The 24041-nt window shown below is 39.8% G+C and overlaps 1 protein-coding gene across 4 annotated transcripts in view; it reads left to right on the top strand.

Annotated features, from left to right (window-relative positions):
• Positions 1–23210, top strand: part of LOC101478962 (collagen alpha-1(XV) chain) — a 122671-nt gene extending 99461 nt beyond the window's left edge. For 2 of the 4 annotated variants that reach the window (XM_076888308.1, XM_004551816.5), the window contains exons 6-44: positions 2716–2790; positions 4089–4175; positions 5335–5458; positions 5823–5866; positions 6224–6403; positions 6570–6596; positions 6712–6765; positions 6894–6974; positions 7452–7499; positions 7601–7735; positions 9857–9910; positions 10286–10321; positions 13860–13994; positions 14336–14395; positions 14493–14528; positions 14729–14773; positions 15094–15156; positions 15543–15578; positions 15679–15762; positions 15850–15915; positions 16100–16162; positions 16270–16359; positions 16457–16492; positions 16593–16646; positions 16980–17036; positions 17200–17259; positions 17351–17392; positions 18060–18087; positions 18238–18306; positions 18486–18511; positions 19626–19715; positions 19795–19948; positions 20079–20161; positions 20273–20401; positions 20784–20831; positions 20931–20993; positions 21098–21295; positions 21399–21514; positions 21601–23210. In XM_076888308.1, the coding sequence (XP_076744423.1) occupies positions 2716–2790; positions 4089–4175; positions 5335–5458; positions 5823–5866; positions 6224–6403; positions 6570–6596; positions 6712–6765; positions 6894–6974; positions 7452–7499; positions 7601–7735; positions 9857–9910; positions 10286–10321; positions 13860–13994; positions 14336–14395; positions 14493–14528; positions 14729–14773; positions 15094–15156; positions 15543–15578; positions 15679–15762; positions 15850–15915; positions 16100–16162; positions 16270–16359; positions 16457–16492; positions 16593–16646; positions 16980–17036; positions 17200–17259; positions 17351–17392; positions 18060–18087; positions 18238–18306; positions 18486–18511; positions 19626–19715; positions 19795–19948; positions 20079–20161; positions 20273–20401; positions 20784–20831; positions 20931–20993; positions 21098–21295; positions 21399–21514; positions 21601–21802 (3078 nt within the window). In that variant the 3' untranslated portion in view covers positions 21803–23210. The remainder of the gene's footprint in view (positions 1–2715; positions 2791–4088; positions 4176–5334; positions 5459–5822; positions 5867–6223; positions 6404–6569; positions 6597–6711; positions 6766–6893; positions 6975–7451; positions 7500–7600; positions 7736–9856; positions 9911–10285; positions 10322–13859; positions 13995–14335; positions 14396–14492; positions 14529–14728; positions 14774–15093; positions 15157–15542; positions 15579–15678; positions 15763–15849; positions 15916–16099; positions 16163–16269; positions 16360–16456; positions 16493–16592; positions 16647–16979; positions 17037–17199; positions 17260–17350; positions 17393–18059; positions 18088–18237; positions 18307–18485; positions 18512–19625; positions 19716–19794; positions 19949–20078; positions 20162–20272; positions 20402–20783; positions 20832–20930; positions 20994–21097; positions 21296–21398; positions 21515–21600) is intronic. The other 2 variants (XM_004551817.5, XM_004551819.4) reach the window with 2 other exon arrangements.
• The last annotated feature ends 831 nt before the right edge of the window (positions 23211–24041 follow it).

The following is a 24041-nucleotide window of genomic DNA, read 5'->3' as shown; positions in this document are numbered from 1 at the left end:
TAATGTCTGTTTACTGTTGTCTGTTTTGTTTCAAGGGTGACTTATGACAGAAATTTAACACTAGCTGACTATAAAGGTTTGAGCAGCACATGTTTATCCCAGACCTACAAACGTTCAGATGAGTCTGAGGTGACACCTGTGATGCTTAGTTGCTAGACCTGGATTTAAAGGAATGAAAGGCTAGGGCAATTAGTCAATATATTAAGCAGACAGTATAAATGGTGCAGCTTTGCAGCATTTTTGGTTGGTTGGTTGGTTGATTTGTTGGTGCACTGGTACTTAGGTTGGTTTTTTCACTGGTTCATTTGTTTGTTTGTGGGTTTGTTGGTTGGTAGGTAAAGCTTGTTTTTTACACCATAATTATATGCTCTGCTACAAACAACTAACTGGTGCTCACCTGTTCGATGTGCTGTGTGTTCAGTTGTCGCTGCTACAGACAGCCGTGCGTGGTGGCGAGCATTTGAAAACTGCAACCAGAAACTTGCCGAGAAATTCTCCAACTGCTTTCCTGTGTTTAAATTCACGTAATCAAAAAAGTTTTTTACAAACTAACCGACTAAATCATTCATCCATGTGGCTGTGGCTTTAATGTAGGGGCAAATCCACATGTTGTCGTCGTTTAAAGGAGGCGGAAAAGGTTGCGTGGCACATTCTTTGTTTGTTTCAGATGTGTTGTTTACTGCACCAAGCAGATGTCTCTGATTTGGTTCACTATCCCCAGCTCCAATCCACCCTTCCTTCTCCTTCCTCTCTGCTTCTCCCTATATCACTATTTCTCACTCCTTTGCCGCCATTAAATTTCATAGGCTGTCCTTCATTCCATTAAAAACAGCTGTTTGTCATCTGGCCTGATCACAGTATCAACAAACTTGGCTGAAATTGCCTTTAGCAAGTATTTACAGATGCAATAAGAAGACAGGACCACTGACTCTGATTTAAATGACCTTTTGTTATACTATGAGTGCACTGGTCCTTGACCGAGAACTAAATAAACCCACCTTTAACCACCTTTGATATGCTCCTTACATTGGTAGATAATGGCTTAGGATATTTGGCTTACTGTGTGATAACTTGTCAGAATTATGACATGTTTATCATCAGCTGCAATCACTGAACATGTGTGCGCCTTTATATTGTTCTCTAATTTCTGTTCATTCTAAAACTGCATTCCTTCCTTTATGAGTATTTACAAGTATTTACAGCAGACCTCACAAATGACACAATCTGCATAAAGCGTAATTTATCATCGTTTCCTAACAGCAGAAGAAAGCATGACACGTATCCTTCCCATGATAAAACAAAGACCGTTTGAGTTTCTGCCAGCATAAAACAACTACATGTGCTGACAGCTCTACAGTCCAGCGAGGGGCTTGGAGGGCATAAACATGTCACACATTACCTCCAAGGTTCTGCAAGGATGTCTTGCTGTCAGAGCGCCCCTTTACAAAATAAGAAACCAGGTGCAGCTATCTCTGTGTAAGTGTAAAACCATCCATTAAATAGTCATAACCTGCATTTTAAAATGATATAAAATGACAAAATTGGTCACCAAAAATTTCTTTCTAACCAAATTTAGTTCGGATTGGGAATGGGACCCTTCTCTAGAGGTTACCTTTCAGAGTCATCCCACATATTGGCTCAAGGTTACAGACAAGTATGGACTGTATACAAGAGACTTACCAAAATTCAATATTCATGAACTTATAAAAAGAAACAGCCTTTTTTTTAGAATGAAAGGTTTAAATGTGCTGCATTATTTCACAACCTTCCAGTTTCCCTCTGTCGGCCTCCAGAGTATCCTGGGACACCATCCAAGACTGTGGATGAGCTCACATACAGCAAAAGAAAAAAGTTGCCCAGTTAAAATAGCTCAGCTAATAACGCTGTTACATGTCTCTTCATGGGGCAGGTTCAATTCAGTTCAATTCAGTTCAATTCTCATCAAAATAACAATTTAGTTGCCTAAATGTGCTCAAGATCAATATATTATCATTAGTTGGGTAATAATTTAAGACATACGACAGCATTAGCTACACATGCTTATACTTCACAGGGCCACAGGGGTAGAGACTGGCTAGTCTTGGGGGAGTCATTCCCTACCTTGTTTCCACAGGCCTTTTAAATGTAAATCCATCATATAATACTTTCTGTGTTCTCCCTTTGTCTACATGGTTTCTCTCTGGGCACTCAAACTTCCTTCCTGGTGGAGCAATGGTTATCTGTCCCTCAGTGATAGCCCTGTCCAGGGTGTACCCTGCTTCTCGTCCTATCACAGCTGGGATAGTCTCCAGCCCTCTCCTCCTCCTTGATTAAGACAAAGAAAATTGATGAGAGGATTATATAATTGTATAAATACAGAAAGGATTTGACATAGCTTAATCTTCTGTGTTAATTTGCCACAAGTAAATATTAAAATTATGGGCTGGTGCTTTAAGGTTGATGGGAAAATTGTCTTTGGAGCAGATACAGAAATGCACCTGTTTCCTAGCCAGATGTTTGCAGCAGTGTTGAATGTGTGTGTTAATGTGTTCAGTGTGTATGCAGTAAATTATGCGTGCTAATGAGTGAAGGAGAGACAGATAAACTGTTATGCAGACAGACCAAATTAGTGTGTTTGTGTGCGCGCGCGTGCAAAATGTCCTCGGAGCTTCTATAAAATTTAATGACAGAATGAATTAAATTAGCGTGCAATATAACACGAACTCTCCTCTCCAGGGCTCCATCCAGCAGCTGCTGTTGAAGGCAGATCCCACGGCCCCAGATGACCAGTGTGAGGAGGACGATCCTTATGTGAGTCTGCATGAAAACACTCGAAACTGAGAAAAGTTCAGCTCCTCAAACGTCTCTAAAACACTGCAAACTTGGAACTATGGCTCCCTCTGCTGGTAGACATACAGTACTGCATAAAATTCAATTCTGACGCCCGCATACATCATTTACATTTAAACATTTAAAAGCATAAACCATCATGAATCCATTCCACCTGCTTTGGTGCAAATGAAAGTGACAGCGGGTCAAAGCAGCTAGATTTTATAATCTTGGCCTACTGTCACACTATATATTTTTGACTGACAAAAAGTCATTTCACACATTTTTTTAATCATTTAGAGGTAAAACTTTAAATATGAAAATGTTCAAAATGTCATAAATTTACCTGTTTTGTAACTACAGTGGCGTTACAACATACAGGATTGGTGTAATCATAAATACAAAGTCCAGCTTAATATGTGCTTGAAATTATTTAATTTGCTTGTAATTCCTCTTAAATCTTGGTGAGCTGCCCAGTTTTTCTTCTATTTGCTTGCCTTTAAAATCTTTAAAGAGCACTACATTTAAAGTAAATGTCTTAAATTACACGCATTATCAAGCCCACTACCGGCTATGGAGATAAATTTTCCTCAATAATATTGTCCTTTCTTGTGTTAGCAAGGTAACAAAATATACTGAGAAGGAATATGTAATCTTGTGAAACAGAGGTTATTTTTAGGAAAAGCAAAAAGAAAAAGTCATGACCTTTACAGGGTGCTGTAATATACAACATAAACAAGCTCTCTCTCTCTCTCTCTCTCTCTCTCTCTCTCTCTCTCTCTCTCTCTCTCTCTCTCTCTCTCTCTCTCTCTCTCTCTCTCTCTCTCTCTCTCTCTCTCTCTCTCACACACACACACACACACACACACACACACACACACACACACACACACACACACACACACACACACACACACACACACACACACACACTGACATTCCTGACCGAGCCACAGTCAGTCTGTCCTGATAATGTTGTTTAGAACATTAATCATTTCTGATATCCAGTGTTTGTTTGTTTGTTTGTTTGTTTGTTTGTTTGTTTGTTTAAATTAAAGATAAGTTTCAGTGAAAAACATCAGTAGCATGTGAGTAACCGTGGGAACCAAACTCTGGAATAAGGCTGTTTTGCTTATGTGTACATTTGGCCTCTTTCCTCATTTAATTTTCACTTCCTGCAGCTAAAAACTCAGATGGAATTTTGGTCTGCTGAACTTTTCCAACTTTCTCTGCGTTTTGTCTTCTAATTCCTTTTATCCTGCTCTCCTTTTCAACTCCAGGCCTCTGGCTACGGGAGCGGTGACAATGAAAACTTGGAGGGTAAAGATGAAGTGAAGAAGATTGTGGAGGAGAGAGAGTTCACCATGGTGTGTGCACTGTTGTTTTGTTTTTACCCCATTTATTTGCGCAAGCGAGTCACAAATGAAAAAGCTTCTGTCCTCTCAGTACCTGTGGAGACACCAAAATGATGATAATTGCTGCCAGCTCTGTGCAATCTGTAATGAATTTATGCAAATAATATCACATTACTATGCTTAAGGAAATGGCTTCTAAAAAAGCCCACTAAAAAAGAAAAGAAGATGGCCAATGTGTCATTGTATAGATAAGTTATGTTCCCATAGTGATTTAAAATAAACCTGTTGATTAAAACTTTAAAAACGTAACTTAATATTAAGACTCAGTCCACAAATCAATTTTTAGTTGATTTTTTTTTAGTCATTTTCTGGGAACTTTAAGCTACAGAGTCAAAGACACTTGAGTTTTTGGTGATTGTCTTCCAAGAAACTAGCTAAGAAACCATCTAAAAGTGCAGATAAGAGAGATTTCAATCACACAGATCACCATCTGTGGTCCAAGTATGACTTCACTGATGTACATGTATTTCAGTCCCTTTTGTATGAACACACAATCCAGATGTGTGCGACCTCTTCTCCAGGCAGTCTGAGCTACTTAATAAGCGTCTCCCTTGGACACTCAAAGGCCTGTCAGACGATGGATTAAAATCAAAAACTCTCTTCAGGAAAGAAAATGATTTACAGCCTTTTTTCCATCTGCAGTCATTTCTATTTATCATTCATGAGCAAGACAGCGGGCTTTTCTAGGCGTGCGGTCATGACATTTTATGATCGCAGCAGATCTTGTAGACGTAATGTTGGAATACTCTAAGAAATGTGTGGAATGAGGCTGTCAGTGTGACACTGTATTAGGATCTGATCTGAGAGCAAACATTTCCTACCATCCGTGGCAAACGCTTCACTTTCTTTCTTTTTCTTGTTTGGTTGTCTGTTCACATATACAGAGACTCTTTGTTGAATTATGAAAGAAAAAAAAAAGAAAGGCTCTTTAATTAATCCACAGCTGCAGCTATAACTAGTGTGCTGTAATATCCAGATTGCAGAATATTATGCATTTAAAAATATAAAAAATATGCAGTTTAGTGCTGAAGGTTGGTCTAAAGATGCACACTGATTTCTTTTTTTGTTTGTTTGTCTGTTTGTTTGTTTGTTTTACCATCGTGGTTATTAGCCAGAGCTGGCCCCCACTTACATTGTGATTCCACCTCCACCCACTGAGATGCCAACAAGCGATGACGAAGATGACAACTTTGAGGAAGCTTCTGGGCAGGAAGTGGAGGTGACCACGGTGCAAGGTAAAATGCATTCATGTAAACGTTTTAATGTGGTCTCAGGAACTCTGTCCTGTGGCAACAAACAGCAGTTATCTGCCACTTAAAATATATATATATTTTCAGGATTAGACCAGTGATATAGCAAAATTATTTCATGCTTCCCTTCGTTTGTGCTGCAATTCATGAGTAAATCGGCTCCTCCTTCGTTGCATTTCCAAGAGTTTCCACCAGATGTTGCTGAAGACACAGTGTAGCTTCCTTTCCTTTGTTCGTATGATCCAATGCTCAACCTTTTCATCTGTGCTTTATTCATCAAATCCACAGCAGTGCCATTTTTAATGTGCTCAAACATGCTTGTTTTTTCCTTTTTCTCTTTATGTTACAGCAAAGTCATTTCAGACAGGTGCTTCAGTTTCCACACCTGACACTGTAAGTCAGAATTATCTTCTGAATTTATATAACATAAATGTGTCTGTTTCAACATATTATGGGTTAAGATCATTACAGTTTTTATATAATTAAGGCAACAGGTCTTTAAAGGTCTGTAAAGGGGATGGTTGGTACTCTGCTGTAACTCTAGACGGGCTGGAAGTGACGTGGTTGATGAGGTTAACATTAAATGTGCTTTAAAGAGAGAGAGAGAGAGAAAACGGAAACTGTTTCCTGTAGAGCAAGTTTGTCCCACTTACTACAGCTGATGCTGCCCTATTTTTTTCCTTTTATTTTTTTTAAATTAGTGTGACTGCAGTCTACATAAAAAATAAAAAAAAAATCCTAACTCCTTAGTCCCTCCAGGTTTATCCAGGGCAGAAAGGGGAGCCAGGCCCAGCTGGTCCCCCAGGACCTCCAGGCCCTCCAGGACCAGCCTCAGAAGAGGGACAAGGAGGGGAGCCTGGACAACGAGGCCCACAAGGACCACAGGGACCCCCAGGCACACCTGGACTTCCAGGGAAAGATGGACACCCTGTGAGTTTAACCTGCACGTTTGTGCACTGAATTTGAGGCATTCACAAGCTTCTATTTTTAAACAATTCAGACGTCCGTTCACGGAGCACAGGATGTTTTTTTTACTCTGTTGTGTTGTCAGATTTAAACATGATTGATTTGCTTTCTGTTTTTGTCTTTTCTCCAGGGAAGCAAAGGGGAAACTGGTTCACCAGTAAGTAAAATCCTCCTAGTCTTTCAAATATATAGTTTCCTTCATGTGGAAGTTATTATTTAATGTCTCAGAGGGGAAAGCTCATGTGCACTGCCGTGATTGTCATCTCTCTCAGGGAGCAAAAGGATTTCCAGGACTACCCGGAGAGTCTGGTCCTAAGGGAGAAAAGGTAAAAACCTTTAGGGTGGTTACAGAAATTTTAACATGGACTTATAAAATTAAATATATAATTAAAGAAATAAGTAAGTAATCCTTGAAATGTAGAAAATAACACAAACTTTCTTCTGTTTCTCTCAGGGTGATCCTGGTGTTGGACTACCTGGCCCTCCGGGTCCTCCAGGACCTCCAGGGCAGCCCAGCAAGTCCTCCGTGTTCCTGGTCAGTCATTTATTCACTTTGTTCTTAGTTTAAGCAAAATCAGGTGTGCTTGATTCATACAAGGAACTAAAATTAGCTCCAGTTTATTTGTGAAATCCTTGTTTCTGTTCTGTATACCTTCATATACGTGAACTTTTCATGTAGACACTGCCCATATTCTATTTCCAAATGTTGATATGAATTTGTTAGGTTGTATTTTTTCTGGTGTGATGCTAAAGCTAAGTCATATTTGTTGCAGCAGAAATCAGATCTGATGATACGCCCATCGTTTTCATTATGTTCCTCAACATTTTTACACAGCAGTGATATTCATACTGGGGATGAAAATAAATATTTTAAGTTGAAAATAAAATATTTATTTATATATTGTGGAATGAGAAAAAAAAAGGCTCATTATGTTATAACCAACCATAACATTTTAGTATAAGTGACTTACCTTTTGACTAAATGAGGGGTCATTGCCTTTGTGTTCATCAGGAGGGTTCTGGATTTGAAGACTTTGACAGTGACACAGAGATTATTAGGGTAAGTGAAGTTGCTTTCTCTGTCTCTGTATACTGACACTATAGTTTACCTGTTTTACAGAGCATTTTTCCCATAACTGTAATGTTTTCTTGTGTTATCAGGGTCCCCCAGGGCCTCCAGGTCCCCCAGGACTGCCAGGGCCCCCAGGATCTCCTTCTGAGGACATCTTTTCTGGACTACCTGGGACTCCTGGGAAAGATGGAAGGGATGGAGCAAAGGGCGAACCTGGACTTCCTGTGAGTTTTACCTTGGTCCATTTTCTGTTAGAGCCCAATCTAAATGCAGCAGCTTAAAAATACTAAATGAACCAATATGTTTTCTACATATTGTAAACTCTAGCAGCTCAAGTATTATAGTTTATACAGGCTCAAGTTTATACAGTATTATGGTTTCTTTGGAAGGACAAGACAAACACTGAAAATGTAATTTCTTTAGTAGATTTCACATCTGCTCTCACATAACAAACTCATTTGTCATTTGCTAATTTATGCTAAAAGTTAAACAGGAGGTATACTCTAACTCTATTAAAACTCTTTCAAAGGACCCACCTGACACACACAATAGAATTAATTAAAATCAAGAGCAGTTTTTATTCAAAACAAAACAAAAACATAATTTTGCATGAAACATTTCTGTGATTAAGGTTTTTTTGAAATGCATCTTTCTTTTAGTCTTTGCCTTCAGAACATTCATTTTTGACCTGGGTTCTGTGTTCAGGTGTCTGAGGAGTGGTTTAGTGGCTCTGGGTCTGATTCAGAGTCAGGGTCTGGTCAGGTACAATGGGCTGAAAAGACAGTATTTCCCCCAATGCCATTTAAAATGTTCATTTACTGCTTTCCTGCCATTGCTTGATGCACAGAATGAACAAAGATTGTATGTGTCTGCAGTTAAGACTTAGTGGTTCCTCTTTTGAAATACATTACATACACTAGTTAAATTGTACAGTACATAAACATATCTGCCACCTCATTTTATAATCATGTGAAAAATGAAGTTTTCCCAGCACGATGGAATTCTATGAAAAATCAAGTACGTCCTTACTACTTTTTATAAGGTTAATGCTAATCAAATGCACCTGATTATTTGATCATCATAAAGTGTGACCACTTCTATAAAAGCAGAAGTTGGTAGTTTGTGGGTCTGGTGCAGTCAGGTGTGTGTTAATACAAGGTCACAATCTTCCCCAGTGTGGATGTCCCAACAATTTCACCACAAGGTCTGACCCAAGCGCCACATTTCAGACTCTACAAGCCTCAGTTAGTATATTAGATGTTAAAGTTTGTGACAGTAAGGTTGAAACAAGTGTGGCTTCTTTGGAAGGGTCACCAAGAGAAAACCTATTCTCTCTAAAAAGAACATGGCTGCACGGCTTAGGTTTGTAAAACTAATCAAGAGTTCTGGAACAATTTCTTTTGGACAGACAAGACCAAAGTAGAGAAGTCTGGTCATAAAGCGCAGCAGGACATTTGATGAAACCCAAATGCAGCATATTAGCAGAAACATCTCATACCAACTATTAAGCACAGTGGTGGAGGGGTAATGATTTGGGTTTGTTTTGCAGCCACAGGACCTGGACACCTTGCAGTCACTGAGTCATGAACTCCTCTATATACTCAAGTATTTATTGAAATTATTTCTCCAATGGCTAAAGCCAGGCTGAAATTGTGTTATACAGCAGGACAATGATCCCAAGCAAAGCAGCAAATCTACAATATAATTATTGAAAAAGAGAAGGATTGGGTTGTTGCAGTGGCCTGGGCTTAGTCCAGACTTCAACCTGATTGAAATTCTGTGGCCAGAACTGAGAGCCTAAACAAACGTCGTTAAATCATGTGATGTACTTTGTTTTTCACGAGACTACATAGAGGCTTGTGAAAATGTTTCATTTTCAAAAGCTTGTATTTGCACCCACACACCAGTAAATGGATCAGGCCTTTCTTTCCATTATCCTCGCAGCTTTTACGGCAGGAGCTAAAGTGATGAACAACAAGCGCTTGAATTTGGTTGCAGCTGTAGCATCTGTTGGTGGAAATGTGTCTTTTTGTTTTTTTTTAATTATAGAAGCTCTTACTAACAGTGTGAATGATGTACTCACAGGCATGGAGTATTCACTGCAAGGCTGCTTTGGTTCATGAAAGTTTTATTCACTTCAGACCAAAGAGGCTCAAGAGCTTTAATATGTTCTCATTTCAAACGGCTCGCTTTTATGAGCTCACACCAAGCAGCCCGCTTTTGTCCAAAAAATCTGAATAAGAGCCACAATTACGCAAACTATGCCAACTCTGTAATACATGTACATGTTATTCTGGTAAATCCAAATTCTTGAGGGGAAAAAAATAATTTTGTTACACTTGCAGGGAGTCAGTGGAAAAGATGGCAATCCTGGGCCTGCTGGGGAGAGAGGAGACAAGGTAAGGCTAATGATCAACATATATTGTATTGTCACTATTTAAGACATGGATTTAAGAAGAAAATCCTCTCACTGGTTTTGGCTCTCATTTGTGTGTTTTCCAATCCTCAACCTTTAGTTTTAGCCCTCTCTGATTTCCCTAGAGAAGGCCTCTAAGTGCTCTGTTAGCAAAAACAATTAGACAAAAACTCTATAACCGCCTAACACAAAGAGCCTCTTAATGAGATGCCCCAATGGACCAATAAAGCCAAAGGGGCTTGAGTGTAAACAAGTCTGTATTGCAATAGCCGCTCTGTTTTTGTTTTCATGGAAACCCGAAAGAACAACCTTTCCCCATTAAACACGAGCTAACTCTATTTCATTATGTTTTTAACAGGGCGAGCCTGGTGTGAGTGGTCAACCAGGACCAAAGGTAAGATTGTTTTGTTTTTTTGTTTTTGTTATTGTTTTTTAATCCTGTCCTGCTGGAAGGTTTTGCAATCAGACTTGTGATCTGAATGCATGGTGGTGCCGAACACATTTAGCTTTTGCAAGAACAGCTATACAGAATCTCTATAGGCTCCTCTTGTTCATGTGAATCATTTATCTGCTTATTTATTCATTTATTTTTGTGTTATTTTAAATATTAATATTATATATGGATATGACGATGTCTAAGTCAAGACAGGCAAGAGAAAAAAAAGTGGTGATGGTTTGGATGGGGAGTAGAAATGGGATGATAGAAACAAATAGAAATGCACAATGTATCGCCAACTGCTGCATCTGTAAGAAACAAAGAACAAAACAAACATACAGCACGTGAACACAAGACATTTGATAATACACAGATACATGAATCCACAAATCTTCCTATAATGTGTGTGTATGAGTGAGAGAGACAGAGAGAGAGAGACGGTGAGTGTGTCTTTGTCACAAATGTATTTCATAATGAGGGTGGGAAGCTGCAACAATACCCACCAGAAGCCTGAAGGCACGCAGAGATGGAACCAGGACAACCCCCAAGACGGTCCAAGACCTGAGGCCACACATCTCTGTGACATTCACTTGTCCATCCCAGGAGGAGAAGGAGAGAGGCCCCAGATGGGGTGCCCACAGCCAAAGGGTGAGAATCCCAGAGAACCAGAGGTAATGGGCACTCGACCCTGCTAGAGGCTGGCCACCCTGGTACGAGCCAATAGCAGGGTCCCAGGGTTCCAGTGCCCGAGGCGCCCAGGACCACCTGGCAGCGCCACTCTTCCCCGACATGGTGGAAGTCCAGGCCAACCTGTGCCACCAAGGGAGCGGGCTGACGACCTTCACCCACTCACCCTGGGACCAACAAGCACAAGTAGGGACTGGCAGAAAACCACTGGCTCAGTGGGCACCCTCATTCCCCAAAATCCGCCATGATGTTAAAGAAGGTTGACCTGGGGTCAGCAATGTCAATGCCCCGGAACACTACTGAGTCTGGGTCAGCACCCACCACCCCCACCACAAAGAGTGTATTGGAGTGTGCAGATGAAGACTCCTCTGGAGATGTGTGACAAAGTGAAGGGGCAAGACTAACTGGTCTGGGTCCAAGACAAGATGCACCCAGTATAGTTGTTCTGTCTCCTGGACGCTCCACACCCTTTCTCATTACATGATGAAAAACTTTGTATTGTGTTCTGATAATTATCTGGATTTTACTAGGGATCAGGAAAAATGAGTAGTTTATTTGAACAGTAAGATAATATTTTGCCCTACATTATTACATCTCCTGCTTTCCATAGAACACGTGTCAAGAAAGACAACACGGAGAACAAAAGAGACACACCACCAAGGAGACATAGATGACAGAAAAACTAGAATACAACTCAACTAAATCCTGACTAATAATAACAGCATAAGATGCTGTTTTAACATGTTTTCAATAAAACATAAGGAATCAAAAATACAAAATAAACCCATAACGCTGCGTCACAGACCAAGCCCCGGACAACATGGTGATATTCCTTTCAGGTCATTATTATCTAAATATGTTGCCCATTTCTTTTAGAAATAATTAATGAAGTTTTGTTCTTTTTTTTTCCTTTTTTTTCTGCCACCTGTCTCGTTTGGTTCTTTAGACAATAATTCTGATGGATAAAGGCCAAGAAAGATGCCCAACGGATTTACTATACCAAGTGGACCAGCCCCGCCTTGCCGTACTGGTCCATTTGATTGACCTTTTTTTTTATTGTTTATTTTATTTTATTTTATTTTCAGTTGTTACATACATGACTGGGGGAAAGGAAAGGGAGAAAGAAAGAGCGGGAGGGAAAGAAGAACAGCGGGGAAGAGAGACGGAGATAAAGGGCACAAAAACAAACAAACAAACAAAAAAAAGGTGGGGGGCAAAAAATACATATATATCAATCACCTGGATCACCTGTTGAGAGGGAAAAAAAAGACAGAAAGCAAGCAAAAAAGAGAGCAATATAATAAACAACATCATTGCGGTAATCTATGTGTAAATACTAAATATTGACTATTATTGCACAGCACGTAAGATCGACAGCGCACAGTGTGCTTTGAGGTAGCAGCAAAGGAAGGTGTCGTTTGTGTCCGTGAACACCTGTGTGTAAACCTGTGAGCATGAGCACACTTGTATTCAAAAGGTTCCTTCATGTAACGATCTGCTAGAGGGTGTGGGCCATAGCCCCATCCTGGTCCCTGGATCTCCTCCAGGGACCAGAGACCCCCAGAAAGCAAGAGTCCAAGGAAGACCAACGGAGGGGCAACTGTGCCACTCTACCGATAAGAGCTGAGGAGAGCCCCAGATGAGGGATCACCCAGCAGCCGCGGAGCAGAAGCCAGAGAGGGTTGCAGTGATGTGCCCCTAAGCTCCACCGGCAGCCAGCTGTGCCACAGTGGACCGAGCCCCAGGCCCAGAGGCCGAGGGCACTCCACCCCGTCCGAAGGGCCACGACCGAGCCACAGGCACCAGGCCCCGACAAGCCGCCACCGGGAGTGAGCCGGTGCATACCTGAGCGCCCAGCCCATGAAGTGTTGTTCTTTCAGTAATGATGTAATAAATCTCCAGCTCCTAATTGGTGGCGTGACTCTTTTCTGAATTTGATCGTTTGTGATATCGCTCATAATGGAGCTGCTAACTAGAAAGTAGTCTAAGCGAGATTGTGAGTGGTTTACTGGTAAAAGGAAGGTGTAATCCTTGAGAGTGATACGTACGCCAAGAATTGTAAAGACCAAATTCACTCTTGTATTATTTAAGAATGATGGACTTCAAATTCCTTTGACTCACTGCTGGATTGAGCCTGTCAATTTCTAGGTTGAAGTCTCCTCCTCCTAGGTTGAAGAAGCACGCTGTCAGAATGATCTGAGAAGGAAGAAGGGAAGGAAGGAAAAACTAGCAATACACAGATACTATAAATCTGCCTTCTGAATCTGCAATAGTGTTGCTAACTGAAGTTTTTGGGGGGGTTTTTTTGCTTATTTATATGGCTACGCTTCTTTGTTTTGAATTGTAACAGGCTGAGAACACGGGTGGGAACTGTGGAGAAGTGAGTTAGGGTTAGTTGAAAGACGATGTCTGCCCGTGTCATTTAATCTGTGCTGAAGTCAATTGAAATGTGTTTTTTAATCTTTTTTTAAGTTACTTTTAAAACTGTCAAAGAGTAAATCGGTAGAGAGAGTCAGTAATAGGAATGTGTGCAATTTGTGTTTTTTCATTTCGTCTCACAATACTACAGCATAGCTCTGCTCACTTACCTCCCACAAAAGGTTAAGATCTGCTCATTTTGCTATTCATTATATTTGATACATTGACAAACCACCATTATCGATATTGGCAATCATAATTCTGCTCATTTTTTCTGCTTGCATTGAGGCAAATGGTTTCTTGTGCTATGTTAAAGCAACTCCTTACCTGCTAAAATATTTTTTTACTTTTAAAAGTAAAAAAAAAACAAAAAACATTTTGTCTCTTTCAGGGAGATCAGGGCCCACCAGGATTCCCAGGTCTACCAGGAGCAGATGGTCCAGAAGGGCATCCTGGTCCTAGGGGTCTGCCTGGTCCTCCTGGCCCCCCAGGGCCTCCAGGAAGAAACTTCATCCCAGACTTTGAGGTATAGTGTGTTTCACTACTAAATGTATGGGGATAATATATCTAATGTTTTGTCATTTTTATCATTAGAAAATCATAAAGAATAATATGCAACTTTAGCTGATATGAGTATTGATTTGTTTGTAGAACTAGAGCATGATGACAAAGAACGTATAATAACTATGCATTGTTTAACCCAATCTCCCTGTAAACACAGAAACAGTGCAAATGAATTGTCCGTGAATGCTGCAGCGTGTGTGTTATAACAAAAGTTTTGATCATTAACTGTGCATAAATTTGATGTGAGCCCTCGTTTCCAACAAACATGTTGGCTCATTGCTAGATGCCTTTGCATTTTTTTAGGACATGGAAGGATCGGGGCTAGAGGCCGCTTCAGCTGCGACATTACCCAGAGGTCCACAGGTACAAATGTGGCACGATTTTAGTGTATTATCATTTTTGCATTTCTCGAACGGCTGCTGTTATTACCCGAGGTTTGATTTTGGTTTGATTTTCACAGGGACCTCCAGGACTCCCAGGACTTCCAGGACCCAAGGTAAAATATTTGTGTGTGGGTCCATGTAAATGGCTCTCCCTGAAAAATGTTCTCAGGTTAAGTTGGATGGGTGAACATTTAAAATCTAAGGCCTTGGATGGCATTCAGTGATGCATACAATAAATTGCTGTTTTTGCTAAATGCAATTTGTTTTTTTAAATCTAGATTTCTTTATTTTGTCTCCTTCATCCTTTTCATAGGGTCAAGATGGTTTTGTTGGTGTTCCAGGAAAGCCAGGACAAAAGGTTAGTCTGCTGAAGATATTAAATCAGACAAGCTTCTTGAAAGTCTGCTTGCTTTAGGTCCATAAATGACCATTAAGTAAAAGGCCTTGTGGTGAGAGGAGATGTTGGCTTTAGGCTGCATGGTGCTCTAGAAAGTAAAGATTCTGTCATCTTACAGGTTCACAGCCAACTTTTGGATTTGGATTGGAACATTATAATCAATATCATTGATTTGGTTATTTATCAGTTTTTCAGAAAGAATTCCTCAGTTTTAAGAAGACAGAAATCAAGTCACCTTTTTACATCATAATGATGCTTATTTTTCTTCATTCCTTCTGCAGGGAGAGCAGGGTGTTCCCGGGGACCCAGGCATTCCTGGTACAGATGGACTGACTGGGGCAGAGGTCAGTGATCTAAATAATTCTGACACATTTTAATAAGCAGTGTGCCCTTTTTTTAAAGACTGATGCTTAAATAAATGATGTTCAGTCAAGCTGTAAATTATTTCAGTCTGCACTAGTTTGCATGCATCAGTGACAACAGATGTAACTCAAAAACAGCATAAAAAGCCGTAGCTTGGGTGGGGTTGGGTTGCAAAGTAAATTGCAGATGCAGCAGCAACTGGAGAGTAAGGTTAACCAACTTACAAAATGCAACAGTTATATATGTGTCTTTTGTTTATGTTTTTTAAATGATTTTACACATACTACATTTTTACTAGTCGGAGAGAACAGACACATATTTAAGTGGCACTAAGAACTACAGCTAATGTTTAATCCTGTGTCTGTAGGGACCAAAGGGGGACAAAGGTGACCAAGGACAAAAGGTGAAACCATCAACAAGTTGCTAGACAGATACTGCATACATGCACTGCTATGTGCTGAAAGGTAAAAATGTCAACTATTTTATTATTTTTTTTATTCCAGGGAGAGCCAGGACACGATGGGCGTAGTTTGCCTGGGCCCCCAGGACCACCTGGACCACCAGGAACCATCATCAACCTTCAGGATGTAAGTAGTGATACTTTTGGTGACTCTACTATTTAAACATTAGTGATTCTCTGTCTTACTGTTAAAACTCCTTTTCTCTGTCTTCAGCTCTTATTGAACGACACAGATGGTGCCTTTAACTTCTCAGGGATTTTTGAAGCTCAGGGACCCGCTGTGAGTACCTGACCAAAATTCACTGAGTGTAGACCAAATGCATTCTTTCTAATAGCAACCAGAGGGCGACTCTTCTGGTTACAAAAAGTCTACTGGAATACCATCCCACTGCTGTTGCTCTTTGATTTATTTCATTATATAGATTATCAATTATTCAATTGTGAAATCTCATAATTATTTGCAGGGACCAAAGGGTCCAAAGGGTGACATGGGATTGCCAGGTTTGCAAGGACCGCCTGGACTTAAAGTAAGTGGGATGTACATACAACATGATTTGTTTTCTGTATGGACACTATAATGAAAACTATCAGGAAGTTGCTTTTTTTTTTTAAATGTACTTGTGTGTACACACAGGGTGAAAAGGGTGAGCCAGGATTTGTCATCTCAGCACATGGATCCATGATGTCAGGTCTGCCTGGGCCAGTGGGACCCAAAGGATTCAAGGTTATATTGCACTTTTTAGACCTAACTCCCTGATAAAGTTTTCTGTGTATGTGTATGAAGAGTGCAGGATGGTACATAAATATAGCTTTGTTTGCAGGGAGAGAACGGTGTACCAGGGCCCCCTGGAATTCAAGTAAGTGATTGCAGAAAACTAAAGTAAATGCTAATGAATGCTGGTTTTATTTCCACTGATATAGATCATCAGGTGCATCACTTTTTCTAATTCCCAACAGGGGCCCATAGGACCAGCGGGACACAAGGGAGAATTTGGGCTCCCTGGAAGACCAGTAAGCACCATGGACTCTCCAAACACTGTCTAATTAAGAGTAGATTAACATATTTCTGTGCATTGATTCACAAATTAGAAGATTAAGATGAACTAAAACAGTGCATATTTGACACGATTAGCTTTCTCCAAACTAATTTTCTCAGTTCATGTATTGAAACTCCTGTTTGATTTGGTTTTATGTTAAATTTGATCACACACTGACTTGTTCAGCAAACTATCCAACTATCCATCTCCCAAATTTCCCTGCGGGAATTGTTGAAGTTAAAATCTATGTAACTTTCTTTTCTAAAAACTTAATTGCTTTTTGGATAACAACTCTCCGTCTCTGTAGGGTCGCCCAGGCCTCATGGGACCCAAAGGAGAGAAAGGGGACTCTCGAGGCCTGCCAGTGAGTCACGCTTTACGGTTTCTATGTATGAATATTGTGCACCTGGTTTTGATCATAATCTTCAAATGAAGCATAGGTTGCTTTGATTTCCTTGTGCCAGTTTGGCAAAGAGTTTCATTTCAGTTTTTTCAGTTTTGTCTTTTTTTTCTTTTACTCTTCATAGGGACCTCCCGGCCCTCCCGGCCCACCGGGGCGCCCAGGAATATTCAACTGCCCCAAAGGAGTAAACACTTTTAATTTTTTACACAGTTCTTGTCAATTGTCACTTTAAATTATGTGTTTTATTTGCTCACTGTTTCCTTTTCTTCCTAAAGACAGTGTTCCCTATACCCCCCAGACCACACTGCAAAACACCCGTAGGTTTCTGACCGTACAGCTGCACTGTATACTAATAAAGCATAATAAATCGACAGCTTTAGTGCAGCCTGTGTTAAAGAGCTTTATGTAAAATCCCACTGGTAAATTTATATTTGTATTGTGGAATATTGATTTCGCACAGTCTGTCTGCTTATCTGCAGTGCATACTTGATTTTTCTCTGACACAGGCTGCATAAAAGTCAGCATGTAAATGAATTATCCATCGGACTTTAGAGTGTATGCTGAGCCGACTCTGAAGTGCATCTTGATCAAACCTCATGTGCACAAAAGTACAAAACTTTTTTTGTGGGCTACCACGCCATTTTTTTTTTCTCTCTTAACACCGTCCTCTGCTTTTCCTTCTGTGTACCGATAACACGCATGTTTTTCATTGTAACACCTTTTATCACTCAAAACATTTTAACAGCTGCTCCAAAATATCCCTGCATGATGCATTTCAAGTCTGTAAAGATGAAGGCTAAGTGCAGGAAACAAAAGGAGGTAGTTATAAAGTCGCACCTGTAGAAAATCTGCATGTGTTTGCAGTTGCTGATCAAGTGTAGTGTTAACATGCAAAACGGGGGTATCAGTACTATAATGTATTGTAAACTGACAAGGAATTGTGTCACTGCCTGTTGTTAATCTGCATTTTTTCTGTTATTTCAGCTTAATTCAAATGGAACCATTGCAGCTGGTAGGTTTGGTCACCTTATCTGTTTCCTGTAAATTAAACATCAACTAATTATGGAAATAGTTTGCCAGAGACTGCCTTTACACTCAAAATACTTTTAATAAACATACCCAAAGTTGCAGCGTATTTACAGTACATTTTGTTGTCTCAAAGGTAACTGTCAGATAGGAATAAAAGGGGAGAAGGGAGAGAGGGGACTTCCAGGGATACCGGCTCCACCAAGTGAGTTAAAAATGTCTTCCTTAGTATTAAAATAAAAACACTAAATATATTAAGAATTATCAGAGAGAAAAATCAATCTTAATATAAAGGAGGCTTAAAAAGGGTAATTTATGTAGCTTTTTAACCCGCTGTGATTCAAGAATAAAAGTGTTGTTTGTTTGTTTTTGTTTCTCCTCTAGTGTCATATAATCAAAGAGGAGGCTGGGTAAGTTTTATAAGGGAAAAACAAAGGTTGCTCTTTTCTCTTTTTTTGTTATGGAATGTGTGCTTGAATTTTAACCACAAATTGTATTTAAAAGGTGAATATAGCCATTTGTTTTGTGGATTTATGATCAGGTTGTAAGAATATGTCTAAAATATTCTGAAAGCTAAGTCGGGTGAAGACATAAAAGAAAATATTAGTGGTAAACCAGTTGGAGACAGTTTAGCTGGAAATATATAGGCAGATACTTTATAGCACCTTCATTCAAATATTCTAAGGAAATGTAGAGTTTATACCGGATGACAAAAAGAAAGAAAGAAAAAATCCCACAAATCATTATCATGGATTTTGAACATTTTTTAACTACTGAATGACAAAAATGGCTCAAAAGTATTTTTAACAATTAAAATTTGCCCCAGTTGTAGCTTTACTGCTTGTTACAAGTGGAAAAAAGTGGTTATCAGTTATCAATGAATGATTTGAGACTTATGTCATGTAAAGAAAGAGAATTCAGTGCCAAATTATTAGTTAATTTTAGCAAACTTTATTAACAACGTTCAACCACATGTGCTGACTGTATGACAGCAAAGGCAGCTGCTAATAAGTACTTAGTAACATTCAATACTAGAATTTCACTCACTTGAATTGGACCACAAACTTGTTGGACAGGTTGTTAATACAATTCAGCAGACCTTTTAAATCATTTTAAATACTCATATAAAGAAATACTCCAAAACATACCAACAGGAGTTCTGGCATTTGAAGCCTAGCAGGGAGCTGGTGGCTACAGCCATGTTTGTCAACTTCTGCCTGTCAGTGAAGTCAACCACACTCCAGATAGAATTAAACTTTAATAGAAATTTAACAAGTTGTGAAAACGGTTTCAGCCCATGTAGAGTTGTTGGGGAAAGTTGGCTGCGTAAACTGCAACCATGTTTTGTACCAGACTTGATTTCTGCTCTAAAGTTGGTGTTTTTACATGGGAGTCTTTATAGATTGACTTACTTTTCGAAGTCTTTAAGTAGACATTTAAAGGACTGTAGTTTTTGGCACTTAATCGTTTTTCAGTCAGCAGTTGATTACTGTGTGATGGTTTTGCCTGTGTATGCACTAATAGGTGATGAATGGTGACCAGGGAATCAAAGGGGAAAAGGGAGAGGCGGGGTTCCCGGGGATTTCAGGTATCCCTGGAAGATCAGGACCCGTGGTAAGTTTTATGCATCATGGTATATTTTTGAAAGAATAAACCTTAAAGTGTTAGTAATTCTGTCCTTTATATATTTTAGGGGCCCAAAGGAGAATCAGTGGTCGGTCCCCCTGGCCCCCCTGGGCCGCCAGGGCCTCCTGGTATACCAGGCTATGGCAAGCCTGGTCTTGTTGGACCTCCTGGGCCACCAGGACCTCCAGGGCCCTCTGGGTCATCCTTGAGATATGGTTCAGGTAAAACTCATTTAACTGCAAATATAATAAATATAATCGTCTGAAGGATGTATAGTTACTGTAACTAATGAAATAAAAGAATCACTTGCTATATTCTACATGGAAGATACTGAGATCTTTGTTATTGCAGGTCTGACCATTGCTGGCCCCCCAGGCCCTCCTGGACCTCCTGGACCACCTGGACCTGCTAGTCCTTCAAGTAACACAGCGTCTGTAAGTCAGTTTATCTGTGGCTGAGCTATATATTAATATGACACCAGACCCGTGATTCTCCTAACTGATTTTTTTCTGCGCATTTTGTACTTTTCCACATTTGCTTCTCAGCTGAAAACATTTTCGACTCGTGAGAGTATGATGCAGCAAACAGTGAAAGATGCAGAGGGCACTCTGGCATTTGTTACAACGACAGGAAGTCTCTTCCTTAAAGTTTCCCAGGGATGGAAAGAGATCCAGGTACTAATTTACAATGGTGCTTTATCAGTTTGGTAAAATCGGTTTACAGAAATACTTTCATGTTCATATTAGTACACTGGTCACAGAACAAACTGCTCTCCATCATGATCATGAATAACACATCTCACCTGCTCAACGTCACCCTAATGAGGCAGCAGAGCTCTGATATTTGGACTTGTATAGATGCTGGAAACAGTTTTTTGAGGTCCAAGTTTTTTTTTCCATTAAACTAATAAATGATTAATGAGCTGCAAACAGGAAAAAAAACAGAAAATATTACTGAATCAAATCATTATTATTGATTTAAGAGCAACGTGAACTCAAATACATCAACTTTTGGTATATATTTTCCTAACTTTATACTTCTGTTTTGTTCACACAGCTTGGCAGCCTGATCTACCTCGCCAATAACATTATCCCACAAGATGAGGTACTTATTGCATAACCTGTCAATATAAAAAAATGCCTTTGTGGAATTTGGTGTTAGAGTATTCATCTCTCTAACATTGATTTTCAATGATTCATTTAGCCTCGAGCCTCACATCATGTAAGAGGAGACACCATACAAAGAATACACTCTGTTAAAGGCAGGGTGAGTGCTTAATTATCATCGAAGCCCTTGTGAAGAGATTTGTTTTTAGTTGTCTCTTGAACAACCTTGGATTAACACTGATCTGTTCCGTCTTCTCCCTGAAGCTCAACCTGGTGGCGTTGAACCAGCCTCACTCAGGGGACATGATGGGGCTTGACATGGCTGACCGGATGTGCTTCGAGCAGGCCAAGGCGATGGGTTTGGCTCCCAACTACCGTGCCTTCATTTCATCCCACAGACAAGACCTGGTTCACGTTGTCTATCCAGGTTTCCGGCAGACTCTGCCAGTTACCAACCTCAGAGTGAGTGCTGCTTTTTACTGTCAAACAACCACTAGCATCAAAATTTCATCATGTCCGAAGCATATGTTTTTAAATGTATCGAACCCGCTATGTCTGACCACAGGGAGACATGATGTTTAGGAATTGGCGCTCAATTTTCACTGGCAATGGGGGGCCGATCAATACCAGGATACCCATCTACTCCTTTGATGGCCGGGATGTCTTAGCTGACCCCTTCTGGTTTGTACACTTCATTTACTGAATTTGTTTCTTGGAGTCTGTTCATCTGTCTACAGCAGTGATATTTTCTGTTCTCTTTGCATTAGGCCTCAGAAGAGTGTTTGGCACGGCTCTACCAGCCAGGGGCTCCGCGCAACAGACAAGCACTGCGAGACATGGCGAGCAGACCATGTATCCGTCATGGGCCAGTCATCAAGCCTGACCTCAGGTCTGCTCATGGGTCAGGAGACTCGAAGCTGTTCCAACGAGTACATTGTCCTGTGCATTGAGACCCACAAAAACCCGTAAACCACCCTGTCCCTGAATACCACTCATGCAAGGAAACCCATCCGAGCCTCCACTGAAGTTAAAACCTCTGGAAAAAGATCTGAGCACCCCTCTTGGAAAAACAATGTCGCTTTCTGCACATCTTTGGTTCTACGTGTAGCATTTTGTGTTCTTTTCCGACTCCACTTTCACACTTACAACATGAATGTTACTAATTCTGACACCTTTCCCTCTACTGGCATCACACAAAGGGTTTGAGGCAGTAACAAACTGCTGACATCAGCAAGGTATCTCCTGGGAAGGTAAGCTAATATTAGGTTGTTGCTACACTCTGGAGCTGAAACTAGTTTGTGAACTGCTTAGCAAAGAAATGAATAGAAACGACCCTTTGTGTTGTAAAGCAATCCAAAAGATTTCCAACTTGGCATATACAATACTGTAAAACCCAGGACAGATGCTAACATGGGCTGCTAATCCTTTTAGCATCCTTAATAGTCTAACATCTCAAATGCAATGTGCTAAGGATTTAGTCATGTTAAAATGATACACGCAGCACCCAGATTTTTGTTTTGTTTTTTCAAGAAAGGTGGCAACAAGACACATCTGTGTTATGTTATGCGAACCATACATAAAGTAACACTCATGGGTTTTCCCCTCACTTGTGCAGGCGTGTTGAGGATGAGAGAGGTCCTTTTTTTTTCGTAGTTCTTCAGGAGACTGGAAGTAAAGGCTGAGGTTGGCTGCAGGAACCTGCACCTGCCCTGAAGCGTGGCAGTCCAAAGACTTTTCCAATGGAAGTGTAAAAGGCAACTTACATATTTTTTTCTATGTTTACAGGTTGTCTTGAAAGGTTTTAAACCAATTCAGGAAAAAAAAAAGTTCTATTAAGACCAGAACTCTTCACAAACAACACGTCCCTCGGACAACCAGTGTTGCCACCAAAGTAACTTTTGATGCACTGTACTTCATTTTTTATATTTTCTAGTTCAATATTTTCATTCTTTAAAACGTGTTTGTCTTGTAGCTTTTTCATCTTATCAGCTCTTTCTCTTAAGGGTATTTAATTTAAATTCAATGATTTATTTATACTGTCACAGCACATAACAAGAAATCAGATGGTTAAATTTAAGAATGTAATTTATCATGTGTTGTTTGTCAAATGACTGTTTCTTCTAACTTTTTGCCTCTTTTCTTTCTTTTTTTATTTTCATATGTTGTCTTTTCATTGTTTTTTTTTTTCTCAAGTTTGGAGAATTCTGGAGAACATTAGCGACATCAAAAATAATTTCCATCCACTGTAAAAGTGCCATTAAAACAAATCATTCAGTTTTATGTTGGAAAGAAACCCTAGAAACTGTCTAAGGTCAAAGTGAAAGCATGTGTTTTGTATAGATATTGGTGCTTTATGTTGAATAAAGACTTTTCATAACTTGTGTTTCTTTCATTCTTATTTTAGAAAAAAAAATAAATCCTGTGGTTATTTAATCTGCTTCAAGATTTTGATTTTATAGCACAAAGACTTTATGCATTGGTTCAGTTGTATCACTGCTGTCAACCTGCCAATTAAGAAAGATGTGTTTGCTAATTCAAGTCAGTGCATGATGCTGTTAATATTAGAGCGTGACCAATACAGGATTTTTTAGACCATATTTGATTTTAGAAATCAGATATATTGAATTTATATTTTTAAGACACATGAAAGATAAGCAAATTTGAAAATTATGTGTAGTTATGTATTTATTGTTTACGATGTTTCCAGCTTTACTTGGATCTGTTGGATGAGGTGCTTGTGGCGTTGCAAATGCTCTGTTTTACTTTGCTGAGTGCCTTGTGGTGGATAAACCATGCATCCTCAACAATCATAATATGACTGAAGGGTGTTTCTCTCATCTCTTCTCAGCTTTCTTGCCTTTTTAATTTCCGTTTATTTATTTGATTTGTTATAGATGTTAACCGTCATATGTTGGCAAATAGCTAGCGTCAATTCTAATATATTAACCTTCCTGATGTAAATTGCGCTTTATTATTGGCCATCTGGAAATATCATAACATGTATTTTAGTCATAAGAAATTGAAGTTTCCAGTCCTTTTCAAGGTAATATTTTAAAGTTGTCAACTCACACCTACCCCAGACTGTTCACTGGGGAAAACCTTTAGTTAGCAAGACAAAGGGTTATAAGTATAATGACCCCTGCCTGCTGCCTATTGCTGAGGGGAACTCAAGATGGAACAGAGTTCAGCCCCTGTCTATGGCACTGGT

The sequence above is a fragment of the Maylandia zebra genome, linkage group LG9, assembly GCF_041146795.1.
Source record: "Maylandia zebra isolate NMK-2024a linkage group LG9, Mzebra_GT3a, whole genome shotgun sequence".
NCBI lineage: Eukaryota > Metazoa > Chordata > Actinopteri > Cichliformes > Cichlidae > Maylandia > Maylandia zebra.
The sequence above is the reverse complement of the archived record's forward strand: the minus strand, read 5'-3'. Positions and strand labels throughout refer to the sequence as shown.